Source organism: Erithacus rubecula, assembly GCF_903797595.1.
Source record: "Erithacus rubecula genome assembly, chromosome: 20".
NCBI lineage: Eukaryota > Metazoa > Chordata > Aves > Passeriformes > Muscicapidae > Erithacus > Erithacus rubecula.
In genome coordinates this window covers 3,010,141-3,034,425 of record NC_136672.1, presented here as the reverse complement: position 1 = coordinate 3,034,425, position 24,285 = coordinate 3,010,141, and the positions used below count along the sequence as shown (strand labels likewise).

General features: G+C 44.3%; 2 protein-coding genes across 10 annotated transcripts in view; one reads left to right on the top strand and one right to left on the bottom strand.

Moving 5' to 3' along the window:
• The window catches only part of TBCD (tubulin folding cofactor D), a 126,496-nt gene that overhangs the window by 92,710 nt on the left and 9,501 nt on the right, over window positions 1-24,285 (top strand). The window contains exons 30-39 of one of the 3 annotated variants that reach the window (XM_079323505.1): window positions 2,712-2,795; window positions 4,118-4,276; window positions 5,048-5,186; window positions 10,853-10,974; window positions 11,858-11,935; window positions 17,211-17,300; window positions 17,661-17,748; window positions 19,132-19,241; window positions 21,633-21,717; window positions 23,071-23,096. In XM_079323505.1, the coding sequence (XP_079179631.1) occupies window positions 2,712-2,795; window positions 4,118-4,276; window positions 5,048-5,186; window positions 10,853-10,974; window positions 11,858-11,935; window positions 17,211-17,300; window positions 17,661-17,748; window positions 19,132-19,241; window positions 21,633-21,717; window positions 23,071-23,082 (967 nt within the window). In that variant the 3' untranslated portion in view covers window positions 23,083-23,096. Of the gene's footprint in view, window positions 1-2,711; window positions 2,796-4,117; window positions 4,277-5,047; window positions 5,187-10,852; window positions 10,975-11,857; window positions 11,936-17,210; window positions 17,301-17,660; window positions 17,749-19,131; window positions 19,242-21,632; window positions 21,718-23,000; window positions 23,032-23,070; window positions 23,097-24,285 lie in introns of those variants that run through there. The other 2 variants (XM_079323504.1, XM_079323503.1) reach the window with 2 other exon arrangements.
• Window positions 20,141-24,285, bottom strand: part of B3GNTL1 (UDP-GlcNAc:betaGal beta-1,3-N-acetylglucosaminyltransferase like 1) — a 105,929-nt gene continuing 101,784 nt past the window's right edge. For 6 of the 7 annotated variants that reach the window (XM_079323523.1, XM_079323528.1, XM_079323526.1 and 3 more), the window contains one exon: window positions 21,870-21,999. The gene's annotated coding sequence lies outside the window, so the exon portion shown is untranslated. Of the gene's footprint in view, window positions 22,000-24,285 lie in introns of all 7 variants that reach the window. The other variant, XM_079323524.1, reaches the window with a different exon arrangement.

Sequence of the window (24,285 nt, the reverse complement as noted above, 5' to 3'; positions counted from 1 at the left end):
TCAGTGTGAAGAGGAAAGTGGCCATGGCCATCCCTGGCCAAGCCCAGCATGGTGACACGTGCTGCCCAGCTGGCAGCTTTTTGGTTAGGCTCAGATTTGTTCTGTCCTGTTTAGAGCTCTGTCCTACTCAGTCTTAACTTCAGTGTCATTATTGCATTTGGTAGCCCCAGGTTTGCTTTAAAACAGGGAAAAAAAGAAGTTAATGACAGTGCCATTCTCCTTTCCAGGGTTCCTCCTTAGGCTTGAATGTACAGATGCTGGGAAGTACAATTTGTGATAACCACATGGGATGGGAGCTGCTGCAGCACAGCTTGTAACCACCCCTTGTCTTGTGTAGGGAGAGAAACTGTGATTGTGCTTTTTTTATAATGTGCCCCATGCTGAATTGTTCCTTGCCAGTGATTATGGGCAAGGAGCAGCCAAACCACAGCCAGACCTTGGTGCTCTGCAGGTCTCTGGCAGTGTCAGATCTCACCAGCTCCAGCCTGGGCTGCAATAATTATAAATAGCTTCTCTGTTTTGGCACAGGAAGGGAAGTGTCAGTTCTGCAGCACAAAGCAGAAGAAAGGTGCTTTGTGCCCTGTTATCATTGGGCACTTCTGCAACTGGTGAGCCTTGTCCCTTTAGCACTTCACTGCAGCATTTACAGACGTGTGGCAAAAGTTGGCAGAAATAATCCAGACTGTTCTTGGCCTTAGTTGAGGTTTGTGTGCTTGGATTTGCCCTGTTTTCTATAGTAGTATCCAGCTTCTCAGCTGGTAAAATTGTTGTACAGCAGGGAAATAGTAACACAGAGTATGAAATCAGAGCTCAGGATGTGTTTGACATCTCAGAAGAGGAAACAAGGATGCAAACCAGTGAGGATCAGGAGCAGGTCATTCCAGCCTGCACAAGGAAGGAGCTGGGCTTTCCCTGCTGTCAGAGGAGCAGGAGGGAGGTGAATGTGTCTCTAACACAAGACAGGGCCAGGTGTAGCTGACAGAAAATGCAAGAGCAATAACACAGGGTGGGGAGGCAGAGAAAAGGAAGAGATACTGAGCTTTGTGTTTTCAAAGCCAGGTGAGATACTGAAGGAGATGAGGACCTGGCTGAGTGTAATTAGGTATTCAACTGAACTTCCACATCTGAGAGCTCCCAATGCAGTTCCCCACAGCTACTGTTTATCCTTCATCTGTGTCTTCATTTCAAAACAAAACAAAACATAGTGGAACTTTCAAAGAAATCATGAGGAAATTAAATTCCCAACATCCATTAAAATACAAATGTTCTTTGAGCACCAGATACTTTTTTTTTTGAGCTTCTTTGGACAATTCCAGACAAAAATTAAGTCAAGAAACATGTAAATCAGAGGGGGAAGGGAGATCCTTTCTCATGGCAAACTCTTGGCTGCTAAAGGCTTTTGTGGCCTCTCAAGTATCAGTGCTTTCTCATTCTGTTTCTTCTAAACCAGGGAATAAGATGGGAAGATATGGAGAGAAATGCTGTTTCTCTGGAGAGACCTTGTCTTTTTTGTGTAATTTTTGTCTTTCTTTAATAGAGTCGTGGGAAAGTTTCACCAACTTTACTCTGCATATGCAAACTTTACCTTTCTTTTGGCAGATTGTTTGCTGGGACATGTCTGATCTGTCTACAGGTGTTAGACATAAATATCTAAGTCAGATACTATACAGAAAACTAGTAAAACATAACCTTGGTGAAAGACTGCCAAACTTGTTTTAAGCTGCTTTGGAAAAATGATATAATTTACCTTTTTTACCATTATAACAAATGTCCTGCCCAGTTTTAGATTGCACCTGCAATTATTTTCAAGTTGTTTTGGAGCAAGAGGGGTATTTATTTTCATAGAAGGCTGCTGGGCCTTTTCAAATATATTTTTTTTTCCTTTTTAAAAAAATTATTACTGAGAAAGGATGGCATCACTCTGAGTTACAAATGTAGTGAACATGCTGGGCCTGTCTTGTGCAGGGTCATGTAACCCACTGAGGTATTGCCCTTGTCTTAAGAAAGGAGCCACTTCTAAAAACTCATGGATTGACAGGACATGGTTTAAAACAAGCATACTGATTATTTTTTAAATTGAAATTTTAAATTAAATACACTTTTTTAAAAAGTTGTATTTAGACATTTTGAAGGGAGCAGATCATTATCTAGCCAAGACTCAGTTCAAGCACAACTTAGTGTTACTTTGGTCAAACTTTTCATGAAATTAATTATTGTTTAGAGATTTAAGCTAGTCTGAGTCACAACTTGTTTTTCATGTTGGAAATATTAAGCTTGAAAATTTACAAGAATGTGACAATCTTAACAGTTTTCAATGTCTGACTGTCAAAATGTGGGTTGGCCTTTTCAGAAAACAATTTGAAGCAGACAGAGCACTTAAGTGTAAATACATCTACTTGCACACAAAATATTACTAATCATTATCAGTTTTAATCTTCTTAAAATAAAGAACAAGCCTGATGACATCTGTCTGGAATAGCAGCCAGGCTGGGGCGGGGGGGGTGTTGGACCCTCAGTGCAGTGGGAGTTTTGTTTCACAGAATGGGGCTGGGGGACACTCCTTGTCCTCCCAAAATATGGGAGCTGCTCTCAGAAGTCATTGCTTTTCTTGCTGGGATTTTTTGCTGGTGTGTTCACCTGCTGGATGTGTTTATTGCCATGACCTGTTTATTTCAGTGTTACTGATGTTATGAAGTGTCTGTGTCTCCCAGGGTGCGGGAAGCTGCCATGACCAGCCTGATGGAAGTGACTCTGCTGCTGGTGCAGAACGAGGCACAGCTCATTCATGCCAACATGTAATTAATCTTCCTTAATCTATTCATGCATTAATGCTCCTGTTCTTAGCTCTTAGAGCTGCAGCCAGGCCTGCAGGAATGCAGTGCTTGAACACTCTGTGCTCACTCCTTTATTGAGTGGGACAAAGCTTTGACAGAAGTGCATCAAGCCCATGCAGATGTAGAGGATGTCACATCTGGTTTTCAGAGAGAAAACCTTGTTGAGAGAGGCTGGGTGGCAATCCCACCTTGGGATTTGGGCTAAACCTGCCACCTCTGTGGTGCTTCCCAGTAATGTTTACTGAAACAGTAAAAGCAAACTTGCCTTCTTATCCAGAGCATCGCATCATTAATCTGGAATGTGATCAAATGGGAGCATGAGTTTATATTCATTTCTTTGCAGAATTATTATTAAGGAAATTTAAAAAAAAAGTTTACACTGAGCTCCTGATTTTTAATTTATAAAAGAACTAATAAGTACCATTTTTAAAACACAGCTTGAGCTGCAGCAAAACTTTACTAATAGTGGTATTGGTTTGTAGACAGAGTGAACCAGTGGTTAGGTGAACATATACATGGTTTGAATTTTAATTTAAAAACCCCCAAATATTGAAGGACACCTGGAAGGAAAGTACTGGATTCTCTGAGAGTACACTGCTCACCAGTGCCCATTTTCAGGGGCTTCCTCCTGTTCATCTGTTTAGACACAGATTGTCCACATGGAACTGAGGAAAGCATTCCTGCCAGCTGGATCCCATTTTCTAAATATTCTGGGCCTTGGTGTAACTGAAGGAATTTTAGCTGGCTTTGCTATCATTAGTGGCCCTTTCTGAAGGGTAAAGGGCCTTGTTGGACACAGTATTATGGCTGAAAGTTTAGTTGTGAACCTAAACAAAATAGGATATTGTTAAAAACTGGCCAGAATTGAAGTGCTTCATGTATGATATGTAGGAGAGATCTTGTCCTCTGCTCCATGTGCAGTTTTCTACTTCAAAATGTGCTTTCCTCAAAATTTTGCTCTATTCCATCAGTCCAGCAGTTCAGCCAAGCCATAAAGCAGTTTATCTTCTTGGATGAGAGGTGGGGGAACATGTGTAAAAGCTGGATAAAATACTTTGTAACATTAATGTCATGCTGGTTTTTGATTGATTGATCTGTGGAAGATAAAGCCTCAAGATTCTGTCACCATGTGGATGTCTTAAATCACTTGTGTGTTCATTCTGAGGAGTTAAACCAGAATACTTTCCTAGCAGGATCATTCTTACTCATTTAATTAAAACAATTTAAATCTAAATACACATTCTACTGCTTAAATTTCTGATTAATTGTTTTCTTCTCTATAGCTGCAAGCAGATTATGTGCTGGCTGGCTCAACAGTCAGCTGAAAAAATAGATAAATTCCGAGCTCATGCAGGATCTGTGTTCCTTACTCTCTTGCACTTTGACCATCCTCCAGTTCCACACATCCCTCATCGAGAAGAGCTAGAGAGGATATTTCCAAGGTAAGGTATTGAAAAATATCTTAAAGCAATGAAAGTAAAAGATAAAAGAGTTACACTTAAACCAAGCAACCTGATGTAATTTTTGTGCTCAAATGGCACTATATGTATGGAGGAATATTTGGTGGTGTTTCTCAGGATTTCATTGAATTGCCCTATGAATATTCATGAACATATTTTTTTCCTCAGCTGGAAAACATTGATCACAATGACAGTTTTTAATGAATTTTGTTTTGTTTTAACCAAGCTCTATTTGCAGTAGTTTTCCAAGATGGACTTTGTAGTTAAAGAGTGAGAGCAGCTCATTCCTGAGTGGTGATTGTGATAGCTGATGGGAGTGAGGAACATCCAGCTCTGTGTTTGGGGGAACCTCAGCCTGCTGTGGCTCCAGGTGCTCTGGGAGGCTGCTCTCATCAGCACCATCACTCTGGGAGGCTGTGGTGGCCTTTGCTGGAATAGGTCTGTCCTTGGATCCCGTTGAATAGCACAGAATGAAACTGCAGGAAGAAACTTGTGTCTGAATGTAGGCAAAAGTGTGTGGGCAAAGGAAGCTGCAGTCCAGTCTTACCTGGGTCAGAACAAGGATTTGAGGATTTCTTCACTTTACTGACAGTGGCTGAAGCTTTGATTTGTATTTTCCCCATATGCTTAAAGACCAGTGTTTGATTTGATATTTAGGAAATTCAGAGCCCTTGTTCCCTGCTGTGTAGAAGCAGTGTGAGGAAGGGGAAGCAGTGCACCCACACAAGATGATTCTTTTCCTTCCCCCCTCAGGTCGGAGAAGGAGACGCTGAACTGGAAGGCGGCGTCGGAGGCTTTCCCCAGGATCACCCAGCTGCTGGGGCTGCCAGGCTACCAGTACCACGTGCTGCTGGGGCTCTGTGTGTCTGTGGGGGGGCTCACAGAGACCACGGTGAGAGGGGGATGGCATGGCATGGGATGGCATGGGATGGCATGGGATGGCATGGCATGGCATGGGATGGCATGGCATGGCATGGGATGGCATGGCATGGCATGGGATGGCATGGGATGGCATGGGATGGCATGGGATGGGATGGGATGGGATGGGATGAGAGTACCACGTGCTGCTGGGGCTCTGTGTCCCAATGAGATGAGAGCACTGTGCTGCTTTCCAGCCCCATGGGCTTCTTGCCTTGCATTGTCACAGTGTCATTGGCTTGCTGAGTGTGCAGGGAGCAAGGAGTCAGGACTTTGTTTCTCCTCTCCTGGCTGGCAGCACCTGAGAGTTTCAGCCCCACAAATCCCTGCCCTGTGCTGACTCTCCCAGCTGGGGTCAGAAGCAGAGCCCTCAGCTCAGTGCAAGGGGATTGATATTCCCCAATGAGGTGAAAGCCAGTTCATTTCTCACCTGATGCAAGGTATTAGCTGTTGTCTGTAGGTGTTAACAGTATGCACAGGTTTCTTTTTAAAATTATTTTTGATACATTTTCGTAAAATACCAGTGAGATGTCAGAAGTTCCATTACGTAGAAATACCATTCAAATGTCTTTCAATCCTCTGAGCTTTATAATTCTTATTTCATTCTTCTGGCATGAACAATCTCTTTATCACTGGCTTTGGCAGTCTGCTATGCTGCCCAATTTTTCCCTACTTTCTTATCATTTTAATGTATTCTTCTGTCCTTATATTGCAACTTGCATTGGTAGTTTCAGAATTCTTGTTTTCCAGATATATGACTTATAAGTTTTTTGATTTGTTGTAGCCAAAGATGTAAAATATAAGAAGACAATTTTGGGGGTAAGGACATGGTTCAGTATGACACCAGAGAGAAATATCAGACCAGTAACAGAATATTCTGTACTGTCAGTTCAGTCTTTAAATCCCAGTGGTCCTGTAACAGGAGGAGGCTGTGAGTCAGTGTACCAACACTGGTTAAGAGTGTTTCTAATTAAGATTTCCATCTCAAATTAAGAAAACTGGTAGAAAAGTGAAAAGTGCTGGGAAGCAGAGTTTTTGTGGAGGAGGAGCAGCTCCTGCTGGGTCACAGAAAGAAGGAGTTGAAATCACCTGAAGCTTGTCTCCCATGACTTGCCCAAGTGATTTTTTTTTTCCTGGTGCTGTGGGTTCTGCCCGTGGGATCCAGAGATGTCTGTGAGCCTTTGGGTCTGATGGAGCAGAGTATTTGGTGTCTGTGCAGTCTCTTGTATTTAAACCAATTCTGAGCATTTTAGTGTTTCTAAAATGGCAGCTAATTATATGGCAACGTTTATTTTAAAGCTTTGAAAACATGTGTGTGTTGGTTTGTGACAGTAATTATCAGATAGACAATAACTCTTAACAGATTTCTTTAATAGCAAACATGCACATGAAATTCAGCTTTCAGTCAAGCACAGTTAATTATAGGAGGCTCCACCAAAACCAAAGTTATTTGTCTAAGTAAAAAAAGGAGGAAAGTTTTTGAGAAACAGACATTCTGGCTGCTAGCTGGGGTCAGAAGAAAATTCTTATTCAATATTTTAATTTTATTTTTTTTTTAAGTCCTGGTTGCATTTAGCTATGAAAAGTTGGAACAGTTCTGTTACATGCAGCTCCCTTCCCTTGTCACCATCTGCCAGTGTGTTAAGGGAAACCTTCTGCAGTGTTTTCAAACTGTGATTGTGAAATGTTAACTTTTCTGTGACCCTCCAGTTTTCTTTAACACTAAAGGCTTGTTCTGGCTAAAATATTCTCCTGGGCTTTAGAAAGAAGATGACCTAATTCTCTCTTGAGTCAGCTAGAAAGGCAAGGGAGGGCACTTACACTTGGGAGTGTATGTGTGTGGTGAATTAGTTCTAATACCTAAAATGTGATACAGAAATCAGAACTGATGTGTTTTACAATGACTGGTATTCAAACTATTCTGTCAAAGCCTGTAGCATTCTTTGCTCAATATCCAGAGACTGATTTAAAACATTAATAGAATATTTTAAGAACAATCCCATTAAATCCATATGAAAGAAGCAGCTTTTTAAAATCTTGGGTGGAGGCAAAGGAATATGTGTTCTTGCAGTAATGTGCATGTTCCTGTGGTTCTCTTCCTTCTCTCACTTTAGAAATATCTGTGCACATACACACATGGACATGGAAGTTAGAAGATTCTTGTATATACTGTGAGATAATCTGAGTTCAAATGTCAGTTTGTCTTTTAGTCATCTCAGGGAATTAACAGGAGAAGGGCTCTGTTGTGATTCTGTGGTCAGTGGCAGTTTGGCTGCAGCTAAAATTGCTCTGCAGTATATTTAGCAAGAGCAGTTCTTTGTTTGGCTTTTAAAAGAGATTTTCTGGAATGAGCCGTGTGGGGTCTCTGAAGTGTTCTGGTGGCAGTGGGGCTGCTGGAAGAGTTGTAGCTCAAGCCTTGGAAGTGATCTGGAAAAACAGAAGATGTCATTCCCTGTGGGGTTTGGCACTCTGCTCCATCACCATGGTTCAAAGGGCACTTTCTCTGTGTAAAAGAATCTTCTAATTATACATCTGGCCCACAGTGGTGCATATTTCCTATGGCTGCATAAAACCCCTCAGTCTGTGGAGATCAGATGTACAATGCTGCTCTTTCTCCAGAGCACAAACCCTGCAGTTGCAGGGGTCAGGATATAATTTTGATATAATTTCATTATTGTTGAACTACATTACATTGAAAATTTTATTGAAGCACAGAATGTCCCGTGATTCCCCTTCCCCCCTAAAGAGGGAAAATTGCATTTTAAAATAGTATGGAAATTGTAAAAAAAAAAAAAAAAAAAAAGGGACAACATATTCTGAACTCTTAAGGTTCTTCCCAGGCAGTACCAGAGCTGTGTTACTGTGTTAGATCTCACAAACAAAAATATTGGGATGCTAGTAAATGACATTCTAAAACATCTGGTTACTGGGACACATTGTATGCAATGTGGAAGAAACAGGCCCAAAATCCTCTTTCCTTGACAAAATACACTTGAGAGTAATTCCTGACGTTCTTTTCTTACAGAAAAAAAGTGTGAATGATGATATTCCTATTTCATGTAAGGTATCAGTGCTGCAAAGTACAAACCAGAGCCCAAGGATGTGGCTCAGATGTGTAAATCACTGATGGGTAGCTGAGATTCTGGATGAAGCAGATGCTCTGTTACAAAGTGAGCCTAAGCTAATTCTTTGTGAGCACATCAGTCCCCCCTGTTGCTCCCAGGCTGGTTTTGGGAGCTGTGCCTCTGTTCTGCAGAGCTGCTGGGCAGTTTCCTGAAGGTTTGTGTAGAAACCCCTCCAGGCACCAGGAGCTGCAAGTCCTCTCTGCTGCTGGAGCTGCACTTCTCTTACTGGTGCCTTGGTTCAAGGGGTAAAATCTTCATGGTTTGGTGCTGTCCCCAGGGGAATGGTGCCTCTGGGTGCTCTCTGCACTGAGCATCTCCTGCTGCAGGATCTGCTGCTGCCTTCCCTGTGGGGCAGTCACACCTTGGCAAAGCCTGCTTCTGCTGTTTCATAAGAACAAGGTCATTCTCAGGCTTCTCTTAAATTTGTATCCAAAGCTGTCCCAGTTCCAGCCCATTAACCTCCTAATTTCCTTTCCCAGTCCTTGTGGAACCCCAGGGACAGGTAAATGTCACATGTTTGATGTAGTGTGAATTTGTGCTCTGCATAGATCAGGAAGACATTTGGAAACATTCTCCTCTGCAAATGCTCAGGAGCAGTTAAGATTACAGCTCAGATACTGAGGCTGGGACAAAAGGAGTTCACCTGAGGAGAAAATTAGGATTTAACCTGTTCATGCCATGTTGTTATGTTGGAGTTTCTGCCAGTATTGGGAAAATGCCCCATTTTTCAGTCTCCCAGGCAGCTACATGATGGATTATCCACACCTGTATTTGGTGTTGTTTAATTACTTGTGCTGTGCTCACTCTCCAGTGTTTCTCATATCCTGCTGCTCTGCCTTGGTTTGGCACAGCTCTGGAGCACCCCACCTGCAGCTGTGCTTGCTGCCTTTTACTTTCATGCCCTTTTTTGCCTTTTCAAGTCATTTAGATCTGCAGAGAAAGCACTGAATCATTCAGCTTCCTTACAAAAAAAACCAGTGTGAGATCTCTGAGGTGGTTTAAGAGACAAAAGAAGTAGGAGAGAAAATGACACCACCTCAGATTTTTTTTCTGAGATGGTATTTCTTGTGCTTGTGGTTGATCTCTGCTCTTGGGAGGTGTTAAGACAAAATATTTCTTTTTTATTTATAATAGTCTTAAATGCACAGATTGTTTTAAAGGGTAGTATATAATAATTAAGCAGGTTGTGAATTTTCAGGAAATCTCTCTTACTCTCTTTTGGAGTATGAAAGAACCACACTGGGTTCAGTTCAGTGTTGCTGCCTTGTCCAGATTTTACTGAGATTTGTTTGTCATTCTGAAACTTGGAATAACTGAAAAATTTCTCCAAATTGCTTGACCTTTTTCAAGAAATATTTCTACTCCTTACCCACGATGTTTCAGTACAAAACAAAGTGTTAAGGTTGCAGGCTGTGCTGTTTGCAGGCCAAAGGTTTGGGGAAATAGCTCAGAGTTTTGTACCAAGGCTAAAATGTTTCTTGTTCTTGGGTACTGATGCACCCAGAAATGTTACTGATGGGAGTTTTATTAGATTAAATGTTTAAATAGAGATCCTTCTCAATTGCTTTTGGAAAGACACTTGTGATGTTTCTCTTCCTCACCCAATATTTTATTTTCTTTCCTTGATAAGATGGTCAAGCCTCTGAGGAGAAGGGGATTCCCACAGAGGCTGTGCCTGCTCCCATTCCACACAGCAGGTCTGGCAAGCACAGTGGCTCCTGGAGATCATGGAATCAGGGAATGGTTTGGGCTGGAAGAGACTGATCCCATTCCACCCCCTGCCATGGGCAGGGACACCTCCCACTCTCCCAGGCTGCTCCAAACCCTCCCAGCCTGGCCTGGGACATTCCAGGGGTGCAGGGGCAGCCACAGCTTCTCTGGGAACCTGTGCCAGGCCTCCCCACCCTCCCAGGGTACAATTCCTTCCCAATATCCCACCTGAACTGGGGGGAGCTGTAGAGGGATGGCTCAAGGCCAGTGTGACCCCATGGGCTGTGTCCAGCTGAGCCTGGAGCAGCAGCACTGGCCCCTCTCTGCCCAAGCTGCCTGATGAGCTTAATGCAGTTAAACCAACAGCCTGTGTTTCTGAGCTGTGTGTCATTATTAACATGATTTTGCTGGTGGTTTGTGTGGCCCAAGAGTTTGTCTGCAGGGTTCAGTTCCCTCAGCTGTTTAATAAATACTATTTGGAGAAGTCTTGGTGTGCTCCTTCACCTCCAGAGTCATCACAGATTATTATCTGAAGTGAAGCAGCATAATCATAGTGGTTTGAGAAGGTTTCATTTTGAGAGAAAGAAAACAATGAGCCTTTAATGTGGTCTTTTGTCCTGCAGTGGCAAACTTGAAAAGGTAAAAACCCCCAAATTTCCTTGGAAATGGGTTAGTGCAGGTTAGACAGGCATGGTGCTGCTGGGTGCAGTTACTGATGTGTGCACGTGGCTGCTGGAGGAGTCCTGCACCCCCTGTGTGTGTGAGGCTGTTCCCTGTCCTTCACTGCAGGTTCCTTGTGTTGCAGCTCAGATACTCTGCCCAGAGCCTGTTTGACTACATGAAGAGAATCCAGAGTGACCCCAGGGCCCTGGGGGGTTTCTGTGAGACACTGCTGAAGGTGTTTGAGGACAACCTGCACAATGACAGGTAATGGCTTTCCTTGGCTTTTTGCCCTTTCCCAGCTTTTGGAAGTCAGCTGGTGGCACTCCTGGTGAATGGCCAAGGCACAAGCATTTGCTCCAATTCAGCTGTTTTGTACAGCAGGACCTGTGGTAGAATACATAACCAAAATACTGGAGTGATGACAAAATATTTTGTGTGTTCAAGTTTTTAAATAATAGAATTTGGATTTGGATTGCAGGGATCTCAAAGCTCATCCCATTCCAGCCCCCTGCCATGGGCAGGGACACTTTCCACCACCCCAGAGTATTCCAAACCCATCCAACCTGGCCTTGGACACTGCCAGGGATGGGTCAGCCACAGCTTCTCTGGGCACCTGTGCCAGGGCCTCCCCACCCTCACAGGGAAGGATTTATTTCCAATATCCCATCTAAATCTACTTTTTTTCAGTTTGAAGCTATTCCCTCTTGTTCTGTAACTACTGTTTTTATTTAATTTCTTGTCTCCAGTGACAAAATATGACCATGTTTATTCCAGCTGACATGTGTTGGTTCATTTGGTGCTGTAATTTCTGATACAGTCTATGGAATACATTCTGGAATGTTAAACATTCTAGAATGTTTACATTCTAGAAAACAGATTAATATTTCCTAATACTGTCAATTGTGTTTTTGGGACCCTGCAAATGTAAAGCAGGTGTTGGTAAAGAGGTTTTTCCTTTTGGCTGGGAGGGAATGTCCCTGTTCAGCCAACACACACAAGGTACTGAGCAACCCTCCTCTGTGCAAATCAGAGTTCTAATTTAACTATGTGTAAGTACATAGGAAGTTCATTTCTTTGCTTCTGATTTAAAATAATATATATCTGTGAAGAAGTGTATTTACCTTGTTGAATCATTTTCTTTCCTCAGGGTGTCTGTGCCTCTCCTGACAATGCTGGACCAGATGCTGGCCAATGGCTGTTTTGATATGTTCACTGAGCAAGAGAAGTGAGTTGCTGGAAGTCCCTTTGGTTTATTTCCCATTGTGTAACAGGGCTCTTCAGTCCTGCCCTGGCTGTGCTGGGTGTAGCTCTGGGGTGCACAGGGCTCCAAGTGTGAGTCTGTATTGCAGTGCTTTAACTTTCCTCAGGTGGGGCAAACAACCTGGAGAGGGTCTTGATAAAATCCTTGGCTCTCATGTCTGTGTAGAAGTGTGTTACTTGTTCATTGTTTGACAGCCAGGACATTAATCAAATGCAATTTGCTTCTTTCTTCTGGCATTCTTGGACCAGCATCAGGTCTGTTCTTTTGTTTTCCATCTTCCTAAATCCCTGCTGGTTGGAGCCCATTCCTTGCTGCACTGGGAGCCTTGAGCACTGGCAGTGTCCCTGTGTGATGCTGCAGAACCCTCTGTGCCTCCAGGCTGTGGCTCCCCCAGTCCCACTGCTTTGGTCAATGTGAATATCTCCAAAGATGTTAATTAAGATTCTAATAAGAATAATAAAAAAGGCATGTCCCAGCTCTTCCCCCCTGAGCTTGGTCTTGTGGAAAGTGTTCAGCTTAGGAACAGATAAACATGAGTGAGATACTCCAATGTGGAATCATGAGGTTCAGCAGATGCTTCAGAAAATAATTATTTAAATTTCAGTAATACTAAAATCCACAAGTTCTCCCAGGCAGCATCTGCAGGTATTTACAGAATTGTGTAACCTGGATCCTGCAAGCACAGATACTGGATCAGGAACTTGTTGATTCAAGAATTGCTTCCAGCAGATAGATTGAAAAGCCTTCATCATTCTGAGAGTTTTGATTGAGCCCACTCTTGTCTTGAAGTGTGGTTTTAGATAATATTTCTTAAATTGCATTTGGCAGTCCCTGTTTGAATGGGAATTTAAAGTGAGTGAAAGACAGATGGAGTGAATATTACTTGTTCAGTTTGGTAATTGTGCCAGGGATCTGGGGCTTCCACACAGGTTCCAGTCATCCCTGCTGGGGATGGTGAGAGATTATGGGTGGAAATTCCAAAGTCTTGTCAAAGTCTTGTCTCCCAGGGCACTGAACAGAAACCAAGTGGTAGCAGCAATGCCTTTGCTGTGTGAGTGACTCAGACTCAACCCTGTGGTGCCATTGTGATGCTTGGTGTAAAAGACCTGAAATTAAATCCAGTGCTATTATGGGGGAAATATTTTGAAGCTGATCCAGATGTATTTGATGATGAAACCTGTCAAGGGAGTGAAATGCTGGCCTGGAGTGCAGAACTTGTTACCATACAGAGCCCAGGAAGGGCAGAGCAGTGGGGAGGTGGAAGAGTTAAAAGATGGAGAGATTTGTTCCTGCATGTGCCATATTTTGGGAATGTGGGTGCCTCCTGCTGCAGAGCTGCCCAGGGGTGAGTTACTGTGGGTGTTTCACAGGGAGCCAGCTGAATACCCAGGGCTCTGCCATGCTCTGAGTTGGAGCAACACATGATGGGGAGCCCAAAATTCCATTTCATGCAATGTTTGCATTTTGTTACTCTGGTAATTCCTTTGGGTGTAGTTAGGGATGGATCCACTGATCCTGGCTCCAAGGCCTGCCTGACCCTACTCCTTTTTGACCAGATAAGGCTGACTTTGGGTCTGGTCTCTGGAATGGAACCATTTACTCCCTTTCCAGAGCAGCCTCCATAAAAATGTGTAAGAACATCAGAGGGTGGGTGGGAAGATGGAGGCACTGGGTGGAGGCATGGAAAGGCCACGTGTGCCTGCAGTGTCAGGTGGTTTTATCTAGAGTGGGCCTGGAATACAAGCTGAGATACATGAGATACATGCTTGTATTTTTCCTTGGGATCTTCAGCTCCTGTTTCATTTCCTTCCCTCATTATTTTATTACCATGTTGGGCTGAATGGAGTTTTACTAGGGAATTGGCATGTAGGATGTCTGGCTTTAGGATTATACCTAAAATGCCATCAAATAGGCAACTGTTGCATTGTCAAAAAGTGTTTCCAAATGCATTTTGGAGTTTGAAATGGAAACTGTGCACTCTCCCACACATTTGTTTTCTAATAAAACATCCACAGTCCAGAATGGGTGATATCCAACAGTGCTTAATTTAACCAGGATTAGGAGCAGGATCAGTTTGGCCCTCTTGACTGCTCCAGTTAAAACCATTTGCCACAGGGTGTCACTCCTGCCTTGCACAGGTGGAACCCACCAGGCATTTTCCTGCCTTTTCACACCCTGCAGCTTGCACAGTTTATATAAAGCTTGTACAAAATGTGAAGCTCAACGTTTCTGGTGTGCTTGTGCAGCTGAATCTCAGTGTTCAGGAGGTTCTGTATGGTTGCTGTGTGATCTCTGTGCAAAAGGACAAGTGAGCCCTGGGTGTTGCTGCTCCTGCTCTCGTGCTCAGGGGAGGTGGATTTACCATGTGTGGAACAGCAGGATGGGGAGTGTGGGGTAAATACCTGTCCTGTGGGGTTGGAAATGAATCCCCTTTAGTGTCACCAGGATCATCAAAAGGCTTTCAGAACTGGCTCCTCTGCTGTCTTAGTGAAAAAAACAGCTTTAGGCATATTCCAGGCTGTTATTTCCTACCTGTCCTAAGGTGACATAAACCTGCTTGTCCAGCATGAGAGGTTCCCTCCCCTCCCTCGTGCTGACAGGAGTGGTTTGTGTCACTGCATGATGAATGGCACTGCAGAACTGCTCTGGGTTAGGAGTGCCCTTCTCCCACTCAGCTTGGGGGGTTTCCCCAGCCTCCCAAGTTGTGCCAAGCTAGGAAGGGAAGGGAGGGAAGTGGGTTTCTCCTGGCAGCAGGGCAGTGGGTGCTGGGCTGGAATGTTGCTGGTGCTGCAGCATCACTGCCCTGCTACCCCCCCAAACAGGACAGCAGAGCCCTCAGCTCTTATCACACAGCCCAAACCCTCCTGATTCCATCCCAGAGTTTGTGGAGCTGCTCTTGTGGCAGTGCAGGGAGTGTTTGTGGCTGGGGACTGCTGGAGGCAGCTCGGAGCAGAGCTCCCAGAAATGCAGCAGCACAGACTGGGCAGCTCTGAGCTCACCAGTGGCTGCTGCTCCAGCACAGAGGGACCTGGCAGCTCCCTGCTGCTGCTGGGACCCTTCAGGACAGGCAGGACAAAGGAGAGTGATCCAGGTCACTGGCAGAGCTGGCATTGCAGTGTCACTGGCTACAGCTCCTGTGGCTGCAGGGTCCCCAGCACTGCTGGGGCTGCCCAGGGCCCTGTGGATTCCCTGTGGCTCCTTGCAGGTGTGGGGAGATGGGTCTGATACTCAGTGCCATGTGAACAGGACAGCCTTGGAGTGACAATCCAGGGCCTAGTGCTCTCTCTGTCATTTCTCTCTCTGACATCTATGCAGTTTACACATTCAGCAGAAGCACCCATGTATTGTCTCTGCTTTTTTCTGGTGATCTTGCAGTGCTTTGAGAAAGTCTGTGTCCCCACTGATCCCCAGCTGGTCATTTCCCTGTATCCATGCTCCTGTGGATTGTTTTTTTAAAGCAATTTTACTGCTGTTGCATGAGCAGCCATGCAGCAGAGAGTGGGGTGGCAGCTCCACCCCAGCCCCTCTGGCAGTGCCACTTGTGCCCAGCTCACAGAGTGCAAAGAGAGCTTCAGACTGATCCCCTCTCCCCAGTGCTGGTGCTGTTCCTGCTGGCACAGTGCCACACAGGAGAAGGAATTTTCTCAATTTCCTTTACAGAGGCCAAGCTATTTGAGTCATTTGAGATCACACATAGGTTAGCTTTGGTTATTGCAAATGTGGAATTGGCAACCAACAGAAAGGAAAGTGCATCTGTTTTAAACACAAAATGCTGCTCATGAGGTTCCATGTTTTAGATTTATTCCAGATGCTCTTGTTCCAATTGGTCTCTTTGTTACTCCCCTTCTCAGCAATTTCCCAGTTTAAATCTCACCTAATTTACTGTATGGCCTGGCCTGTGCTGAGAGCCAGGCATGCACTGCAGGGATTGTAATTAGGATCTTGGTGTAATTGGGGTGGGAGGAGGAGAAATTCCACCAAGGTAAGACAAAACATACCTCAGCATTCAGAGAGCTCTTCCCTCACCCACCCAGACACAGGGACTCATTCATGCAGATGTCTCTTGTTCCCACCATGGGTAGAATTCTTTACCTCAGTTTACCATGGTTTCTTGTTCAGTTTTTTAAACAGGTCACTATTTGCCAGTACATGCCAGGATTTTGTTACAAATTTTTTAAAAGTCATTAAAAACCACTAACTCTTGTCTGGAAAACTCCACAGAACAAGGCACATTACCTTAACAAAACATCTTGGCACTGCTATAAACATCTTTTTTTAAATGTTCTGCCCTTCAACAGATGACAGTACCCAGCTTTCTTCAGCAGTTTTTATCCACAGCTTTGAATTGTGGTAGCAGAAAATGAATGTTACTATTTTAGCTTTCTGCTTTTCATACACAATACAGTGAGGTTTCCAAAATACACAGCCTAGAAGTTATTGTGCTCACTAGACAAATATGAAATAGTTTCTTTTGCATCTATGGCACTTCAGTCTTGAGTGTGGCAAGTAAAAGATTAAATAATTTGAACTAAAATAAAAGCATTAGTCCCTCTTTCCTTCTCTTTAATAGATCCTTGGAATAACTAACAGTACTTGTGTTTGTACGAGTGTCTGGGAAAGAGCTGTGAGAATCACGTTTCCCAGGCTGTGTGGAAAAAGAAAAGAATTTGCTAAATATATTTAAAGATGCTTCATGGCTGTACATGTAATAGAACTGTGAGCCCTGTGTTTAATTACGTTGTCTGGAATCACTGAAGGAATTTGGGCTGTGAAATGGTGGGGTAGTTAAGAACAACATTCATCCCCTTTCATGCAAAGTTTGGTTGGAGACCTTAGGGAATGACCATGATGATGCACAGGCTGAGTAACTGTTATTTGGCTGTAGGATAATGCAATTCCTGACATAGTATTTCTGGTCATTCCTCACTGTTCAAACACAAGCCATGGCAAGCCAGTGACCCTGCATGGACTGGACCTGTTAGGCTAAGAGGAGTTCACTCCTCTCACACAGATAATAGCAATGCAAATAATTAAAAATAATTTCTTCCCTCTCTTGTGCAAAAACCCAGAGGCCCAGAAATGTGGTGGCCAAACTCTGCTGAGCTGGGGAGGAGCACAAACCACCCTGCAGTGTGTCTTACCTTGCCTTGCAATGTTAGTTTGGCACCCTGACCATCATGAAATGTCTTTAAAATCCTGCTGAAACCTACTGCTCACCTTCTTTCTTTCCCATTTTCAGCCATCCCTTCCCAGTGAAGTTGTTCACCCTCTGCAAAGAAGAGATCAGAAGGTCCAAGGACATCAGGAAGCTTCGCTCCAGCATAGGAGTGTGAGTCAGTGCAATCCATCTTTCCCCCTAGGCAGTGAGGAATAGGTACCTTGGCAGGTGCAGCAGTTGGGTCTGGTTCTTGTGGAATTGAAATGGAAAATGCACACAGATACATGTGAGTGAAGGTTGTGGGAGTCTCATAGTTCTGGATGGTTGAAGTAAAACGTGATCTGATAAAGTTGAGTAAGTTTTAAAATTTTTATAGTGCTAAAGATGCTTAAAGGGAATCATTTGCTTTTTCTTTGTAGAGAGCACAGCTTCCCCTCCCTGCCTTTTTTCCAGTGTCCTTCTTCATCCTAGTCCTCAAAAGGTGTCTGTATAGTTATAACGCAAGATCTGTTTTTTTCTGATATTTTCTAGATTTTGTGGCCTGATTCAATTTCAAGGAGACATGAGAGAGAAAGTTTTCTTCCAGTTGTTTCTCCTCCTTTGCCATCCTTTTCCTATAGTAAGTAGTGAAGACTTTGCACATTATCAACTCTCTTCTTTACAATACTTTACAAATGAAAAATAATTCAAAGTGCATTAAAGCAGCACTCTCTTTAGCAGGTATTAATGCATATGACAGGCTTTATTTCTCAGGGATCTGCTCTCTGCAGTGCTGCCCCCTGACCCTGCTGGCTCCCTGCCATGTGCCTGGCTGTGCCCTTCCACCTCCTGGCCCTACTGGTTAAACTGGGAGCAATGCAGGTGCCTCAGCCATTTGTTTCTGGGAGGGCCTGCTCACCATTTAGTGCTGAAAGCTCCAACCAGATAATTATTATGAGTTCTGTGGTCTTTCTGAGAGTAGCAACACTGGAGTAGGGCTGGTTCAAGAAAAACAAACATTTTTTGTCAGGTGTGACAAAAGCTGGTGCAGTGCAGGAAGGTCTAGCAGACTTTTTACCTTTTTCCTGTAACTAACAGGACACAAAAATCTGAGTATGCACTGGAGATCATATGTGTGATGATATTATTTTAGTCCTTTAAAATCTGTGTTGACCTAGGAAGGCTTGGGGTTAGGTTTTTTTCATTGCATAAACCTGGGAGTCCTGACTCTGCAAACTTTGGTACTTCAGGTTTCTGTTTCATTTCCATGTTGTGTGTACTTGCTCCATGAGGAATCCTTTGCAGGAGAGACACAGTGTAAGAAATGGAGAGAGATCATTTGTGCTTTTTTACATCACAAATGTGCTTGGTTTTTACAGATGGGTCCATTTGATTTGGGTCCAGAAATAAGCCTGCAATCCCTTTGGCAAAGCTGGGCCCTTTGCAGTCTCACATGTTTGAATTCCTTCCCTGTGAGGGACAGAGGGGTGACCTTCCAAATGGGAAATACTGCACTGAGTGTAGGAGCAGGAATCCCTGAGGCCCCTTCCTGCAGGAAATCCCTGTCAGAGGCAGGAGGGGAGCATGGCAGCAGCCAGGTGAGGGAGCAGCACCAGGAGCAGCCCTGGGCTCTTCCCTGGGGATCAGAGCACCCAAAGGAGGCCACGAGGATGGGGAAGGGCCTGGAGGGGAAGCTGAGTGAGGAGCCTCACTGCAGGGTCAGCTTCAGAGGAGGGACAGACACTGATCTCTGCTCTGTGGTGACCAGGAATTGGGGAATGGCCTGGAGCTGTGCCAGGGGAGGTTTGGTTGGATTTCAGGAAAAGGTTCTTCCCCCAGAGGGTGCTGGGCACTGCCCAGGCTCCCCAGGGAACGAGCACAGGCTGAGGATGCACAGGGTGTGCCTGCTGGGGATGGTGCTGTGCAGGGCCAGGAGCTGGGCTGGGTGGTCCTGGGGGTCCCTTGGAGCTCAGCAGCCCCCCTGGCCCTGCCCTGGCCCTGCTGACCCTGCCCCTCTCTGCAGATCAGGAAGACCACAGCCAGCCAGGTGTACGAGATGCTGCTGACCTACAGCGACCTGGGGGACACAGGCACTGTGGAGCAGGCCATGGCCATCCTCAGTGACACCAACTGGTGAGTGCAGGGCTGCCCCAAGCCCCTGTGCCTGGGGAAACAGCACCCAGTGCCTGGGAGCTGGGGCAGGAGCTGGGATAGTGCAGCTTCAGCTCTTTACTGCTTCCAGCCATGCAAGCACTGCTGCAAGGAATTCCTCTGCTCTAAAGAGCTCTCCAGGATACTGGCCCACTGGCAAGAGGGGGATGTATAAAATCACCAGCAGATAAAGTAAAATACCCATATTTTTCTAACAACATAAAAAGGGAGGAAATCTTGGAAGTTTTCCATGAACCAGAGACTGGGCTGTGCAAACAGTCAAACTTCAACTGTACAGACAGTTTCTTGGCATTTATGAGCACTGGCAGGATTTGGGGAAAGGAAGGATCTCTGCAAGCTGCAAAACAACAGAATTAGCAGAACAGCTCAAATCTCCCATGAAATGTAATTACTCAACATGCTACAAGTGTTGTATTCAAGCAAAGATTTGGAACTGGAGCAGTTTAGATGTTTCCCAGGCATAGGATGGCATGAATTAAACAACCACATCACAGAATGTAATTCATTATTTTACCCATTCTTACCTGTACTGTTACCTGCTTCCAGGGGCAGGGGAAGAGGGTCCTGTTCTGCATGATCCAGTGACTTTTAGAGCAAAGGAATCATCCCATGAGCACCTCTGCAGTGACAGGAGCAGGGAACCAGCATTTTGGCACTGGATTTTTCCCCTTTTTTGTAAATTCTAGCATTAGGCACTATCATCACCTGGGCAGGCTGATAAAAGGCTGCATGCCTGGGAGATCTGAGGAAATGCAGACTTTTAAGATAATAATTAATTTATTAGTTTTGCTGCCTTGTTAAACATTTTTCCTTGTCATAGACCAGGGCCATGGGGCTGCAGCAGTCAGAGAACAGACAAATATAGAAAAATATTTAATTTATTTAGTCATTACATTAAATAGCTTTTTGTCTTCATTGACATTTCACAGAAATAAATTCATCCCAGACAAGCTCAAAAAACAAATACACCTTAAGGGTGGGTGACAGAGTTGCAGACTGCATGTTACACTCTTTGCCTTTTATGTCATTTCCAGTTGAATTCTGTGCTTGAGCTTAAAGAACTTTATATTTGTGAGAAGAAAGCTGAGTTTATCATTAGGAGGGGTGGCTGCTGCTCTTTTTTTGAATTTTCCAGTGCAAAATTAGAACAAGAGTCTCAGGTTTGAAGGAGTGGTTGCCAGCAGTTCTGCCTGTGGTTACAGTTCCTTGTGGAAGTTTAGGATTGTGCTGGGTGTGACTCAGAGCTCCTTTAGGAAACCTGCATTTAAGAGCAGGCTTGCTCAGGGATTGCATAAGGAATTTGTTAGCTGACACTGCAGCAGGATGAGCTGAGTGCTGTCACCAAGGGATGTTCCAGGGCCAACACTCACAGGGGTGCAGGAAAAGCAGTGGCAGTTCAGCTCAGCTCATAAACAACTGGGCTCCTAAATCAAAGCAAAACACTTCCCCAGAAAAATGCTCCAGAAAAATGAATATTCTGTTTTCACCCTGTCATTTTTAGGGTGTGCCTGGCTTATTCTGGCTTGGAGCAAGCCCTGAGTACCCTGCTGCACTGTGGCCATTGCTCTGAGATGAAAGACAAAGAGCTCGTTTACTCAGAACTTCATTGTTTTATCTTGGTAGATTTGAGCTGTTTACAGAAAAAGAGATTTGAAGTTGTTGCTGAGTGTCACAGTGAGCTGCTTGTTTTCCTCAAGCTCTCCCAGTGCTAAAATAATCAGTTTAAATTCTGAATTACCCTAAGTATTAGCAGCAGGAAGCCAAATGAGAATTTGAAGGAGCATGGTAATTATTGTGATACACATATTTTCCTTTTGGGACTCCAGAGACTTCATCATACAATTGTGTCATGCAGAGTTTAAGCAAATTACTCTATAAATAATACATTTTGTTTAGCCACAGGAAAGCTTCCAGTAGTAAATAAGACAAATTGTTCAAGGTGTGAAAAAAAAAAAAAGGTTGAAGTGATTTCTAACTCCCCCTTTTTTGCTTTTTCTCTGTGGAGGGGATGGGAGAATCTTCTCCAAATACAATAACTTTGGAGAATAAATCAAATTAACTTCTAACCAAGTAAGTGGAGTTTTAAAATATAAAACTCTAAAAAAGAATAGTCTTGGACATTTCATTAACCCCTGGTTACCTGTGGCAGATCTGGTGTGTAGCTGAGGTTTATCTGACTTAGGCTGGTACAGAAATGGTCCATTATTCTCACCTGTGACACAACACAAACTCCCACAATTGGAAATGAGCATGAAAGGAGACCCCCACTGTGCTGCAGGGGTGCTGTGGATCACTGAGGGAGCAGGATGGATTGTCTGAATTAACAAACTGGAATGCACTTGTGCCCTGCAGGGAAGCTGAGCTGCCCGTGGTCAGGGAGAGACGCAACTGCCTCTGCGACCTGATGAGAGTGCCCAGACCCCAGCTGCTGCCCAAGGTGAGGGGGCTGTGCCCCAGGGGCTCTTTGGGCATGGGGTGGCCCTCAGGGGGGTTCCCAGCCAGCTGCAGAGCACTGGGATGGCTGGAGCTGCTGCCTGGGGCCCTCCCAGCCCCATTCCAGAGAGCATTCCAGGCTGGCAGCGCCACATTCCAGACACAGATGTGCAGCCTCTGCTCCTCTGCCCTTCCTGGGGAAAGGGAAAGGACAGGAACTTCTCAATTTCAACAGCAGGATGATGACATGAGCTGGTGTGCAAACCACAGCACTGCAGCACTGCTTCTGTGAATAGCATACAAAATCATAAAGTGTATATATATAAATGTATGTATATATAATGTATATAATGGATGTTTATAGATAGTTTGGACATGCCCACCCAGCTCAGTATTTCAGAAGTGCAGAATTTTCTGTTTTGGTAGGGGGTTCTAGAAGAGGTTTTTAATGTTTTAAAGAATATGTGTTACTGTGTATCTATAAATATTTATCTTTCTTTAAAGACTCATATTTAAGACACCATGAATACCCTTCAAAGACCTCCTGCTGCCTCATAGCAGTTTCTTCACTCATTTTCCAGTTTTTACCATCTGCTTTTAGTACAATTTTAAGACACCTCAACTAACATTTCTGTAATTCTGGAAAGACAAGAGTCTGAACCTCCTGCCAAGGCAAGGAGTCATTTTTACAACAAAAACTGACCCGAGTGTTTCTTTTAAAGGTTTTTCTAATCAAGTAATATAAAGGTTATGCTCAAAATAAGAGACCTTACAAGGTGAACTCTGATCTCAAAAAACTCCTCATTTTAATCCTTAATTATTGAAGGCTTAGAGAAGACTGATACTTTAGGATAAATCTGTCCTTAGGATAAACAAAATAATGAGAAATATCCAAATACACATCCAGGTGTCTCCAATGGAGCTGGTACAGGTGGGATCTGGATGTTTTGTGCTCAATTTGGAACTTTACCTCTTGCTCCCCTGAACATAAGCAAACAGTGAGTGTGAGTTTGAGCACAGAGCTGAGCCTGCAGCTCAGGGTGCCACTGAAGGGGAGGGGCTGTCCCAGCTGTCCCCTTGTCCCAGGGCTGCTGCCAGCAGTGCCCAGCTCAGCACAAGTGGGAGAAGCCAGAGAGGAGGCCAAGCATGGCAGGATAAAAAGGTGAAGTTGGCTTCAGCTGAAATCAACACTTTCTACTCCTTTAAATTCTGTACAAATAAAACTTGCTGGAGGGTAGTTCAAACCAAGGTCTAAATATTACATTACAGCTTTGTAATTCTGCTCAGGTTAGTTACTGACAGTGCCAGGACTGCAGTGCCTGCTCCAAGTGACTGTCCTTCTCCTTTCTGTCTGCAGGGTTCAGCATGAGCAGCAGCCCTGGCAGTCCTGGAGCTCGTGGGTCCTGTGCTGCAGGATGGGCAGAGGCTGAGCCTGGCAGCCCCAGGTGCTGGATCTCAGCAGAGCTGAGGACTCACTGCTGCACAGGAGAGGCAGAGCCTGTCTGAACACACACATCTGCCACAGGAAAACAACCAAAATTCCTTGTTTTCAGTTTTTAATGTTGCTGTCTGGCAGGTTCTTGTCATGCTCTGTCACTGTCTGGTTTGGTGTCTGGGTTTGTATTTCCCTGGCTGAACAGATCCTGTGCCTGTACACACACCAAGAATTAAACCTGACCTCCTGCACTGGGCTCTTCCAGATTTATTTTTTAGAGGTGAGACTGGCAACAAACACTCAGTGATACTGAAATCATCCTGAGCATCAAGTGACCCTGTGGAAAAATCTGTCATTCTATAGTCAAACAAAAAACCCCAGGTTTCACTTCAGCTGATGCCTCTCATAACAGCTCTTTATGTAACTAATTCAGACAAATTGCTTCTGTGGTAAACTCAGTTTTGAAGAAGGTGAGTCAGTTCTTCAAGCAGCTGCCAGGAATCCAGCTCATTTCTTACCCCTACAAAATAACTCTGAAATTGGTGTTTAGTGAGATCAGTGTGATGGAGAGGCCACATCATATTGTAATTACACTGTTATTTTATGGCTGTAATTAAATCCCACTATCCCAACACTTGAATAGTGGCTGTGTGTGTATATAGACACTTCTCTAGAAATTTGAAAGGAAGGAAACATTCAGGCAGAGAAGCTAAGACCAAGCCAGTTTCTCTATGAAGACTGCAGGTGTTCACTTCTAATTCTCCAACCTGGCTGGCTCAGGTTCTGTTTGGTTTTGAAGAAAGCAACTATAAATGAGATTATTCAATACTTCCTAAGGATTTTTGCAAGCTGGACTGGCAGCTGGAATTGGTGGAGTTCGGGGTTCTTCACTGTTGCTCAAGTGGTTGTGAACTCCCACAGAGCAGAGCTGATATTGGCCATGGGCTGCACACACTCCAGGAGGAAATGCTCCTTCACCCACAGCCCCTGTGCTGCTGCACTGCCACTCAAAGGGAGCTTTACAGAGTACTCTTGAGAGATTTTGGGTTGTAAAGTTTACACCTTGCTGCAAGAACAGCACAAGCTGTGCTGGCACAGCCTGAGTTTTGCAGCAGGGCAAGGTGCAGTGGAAATGGT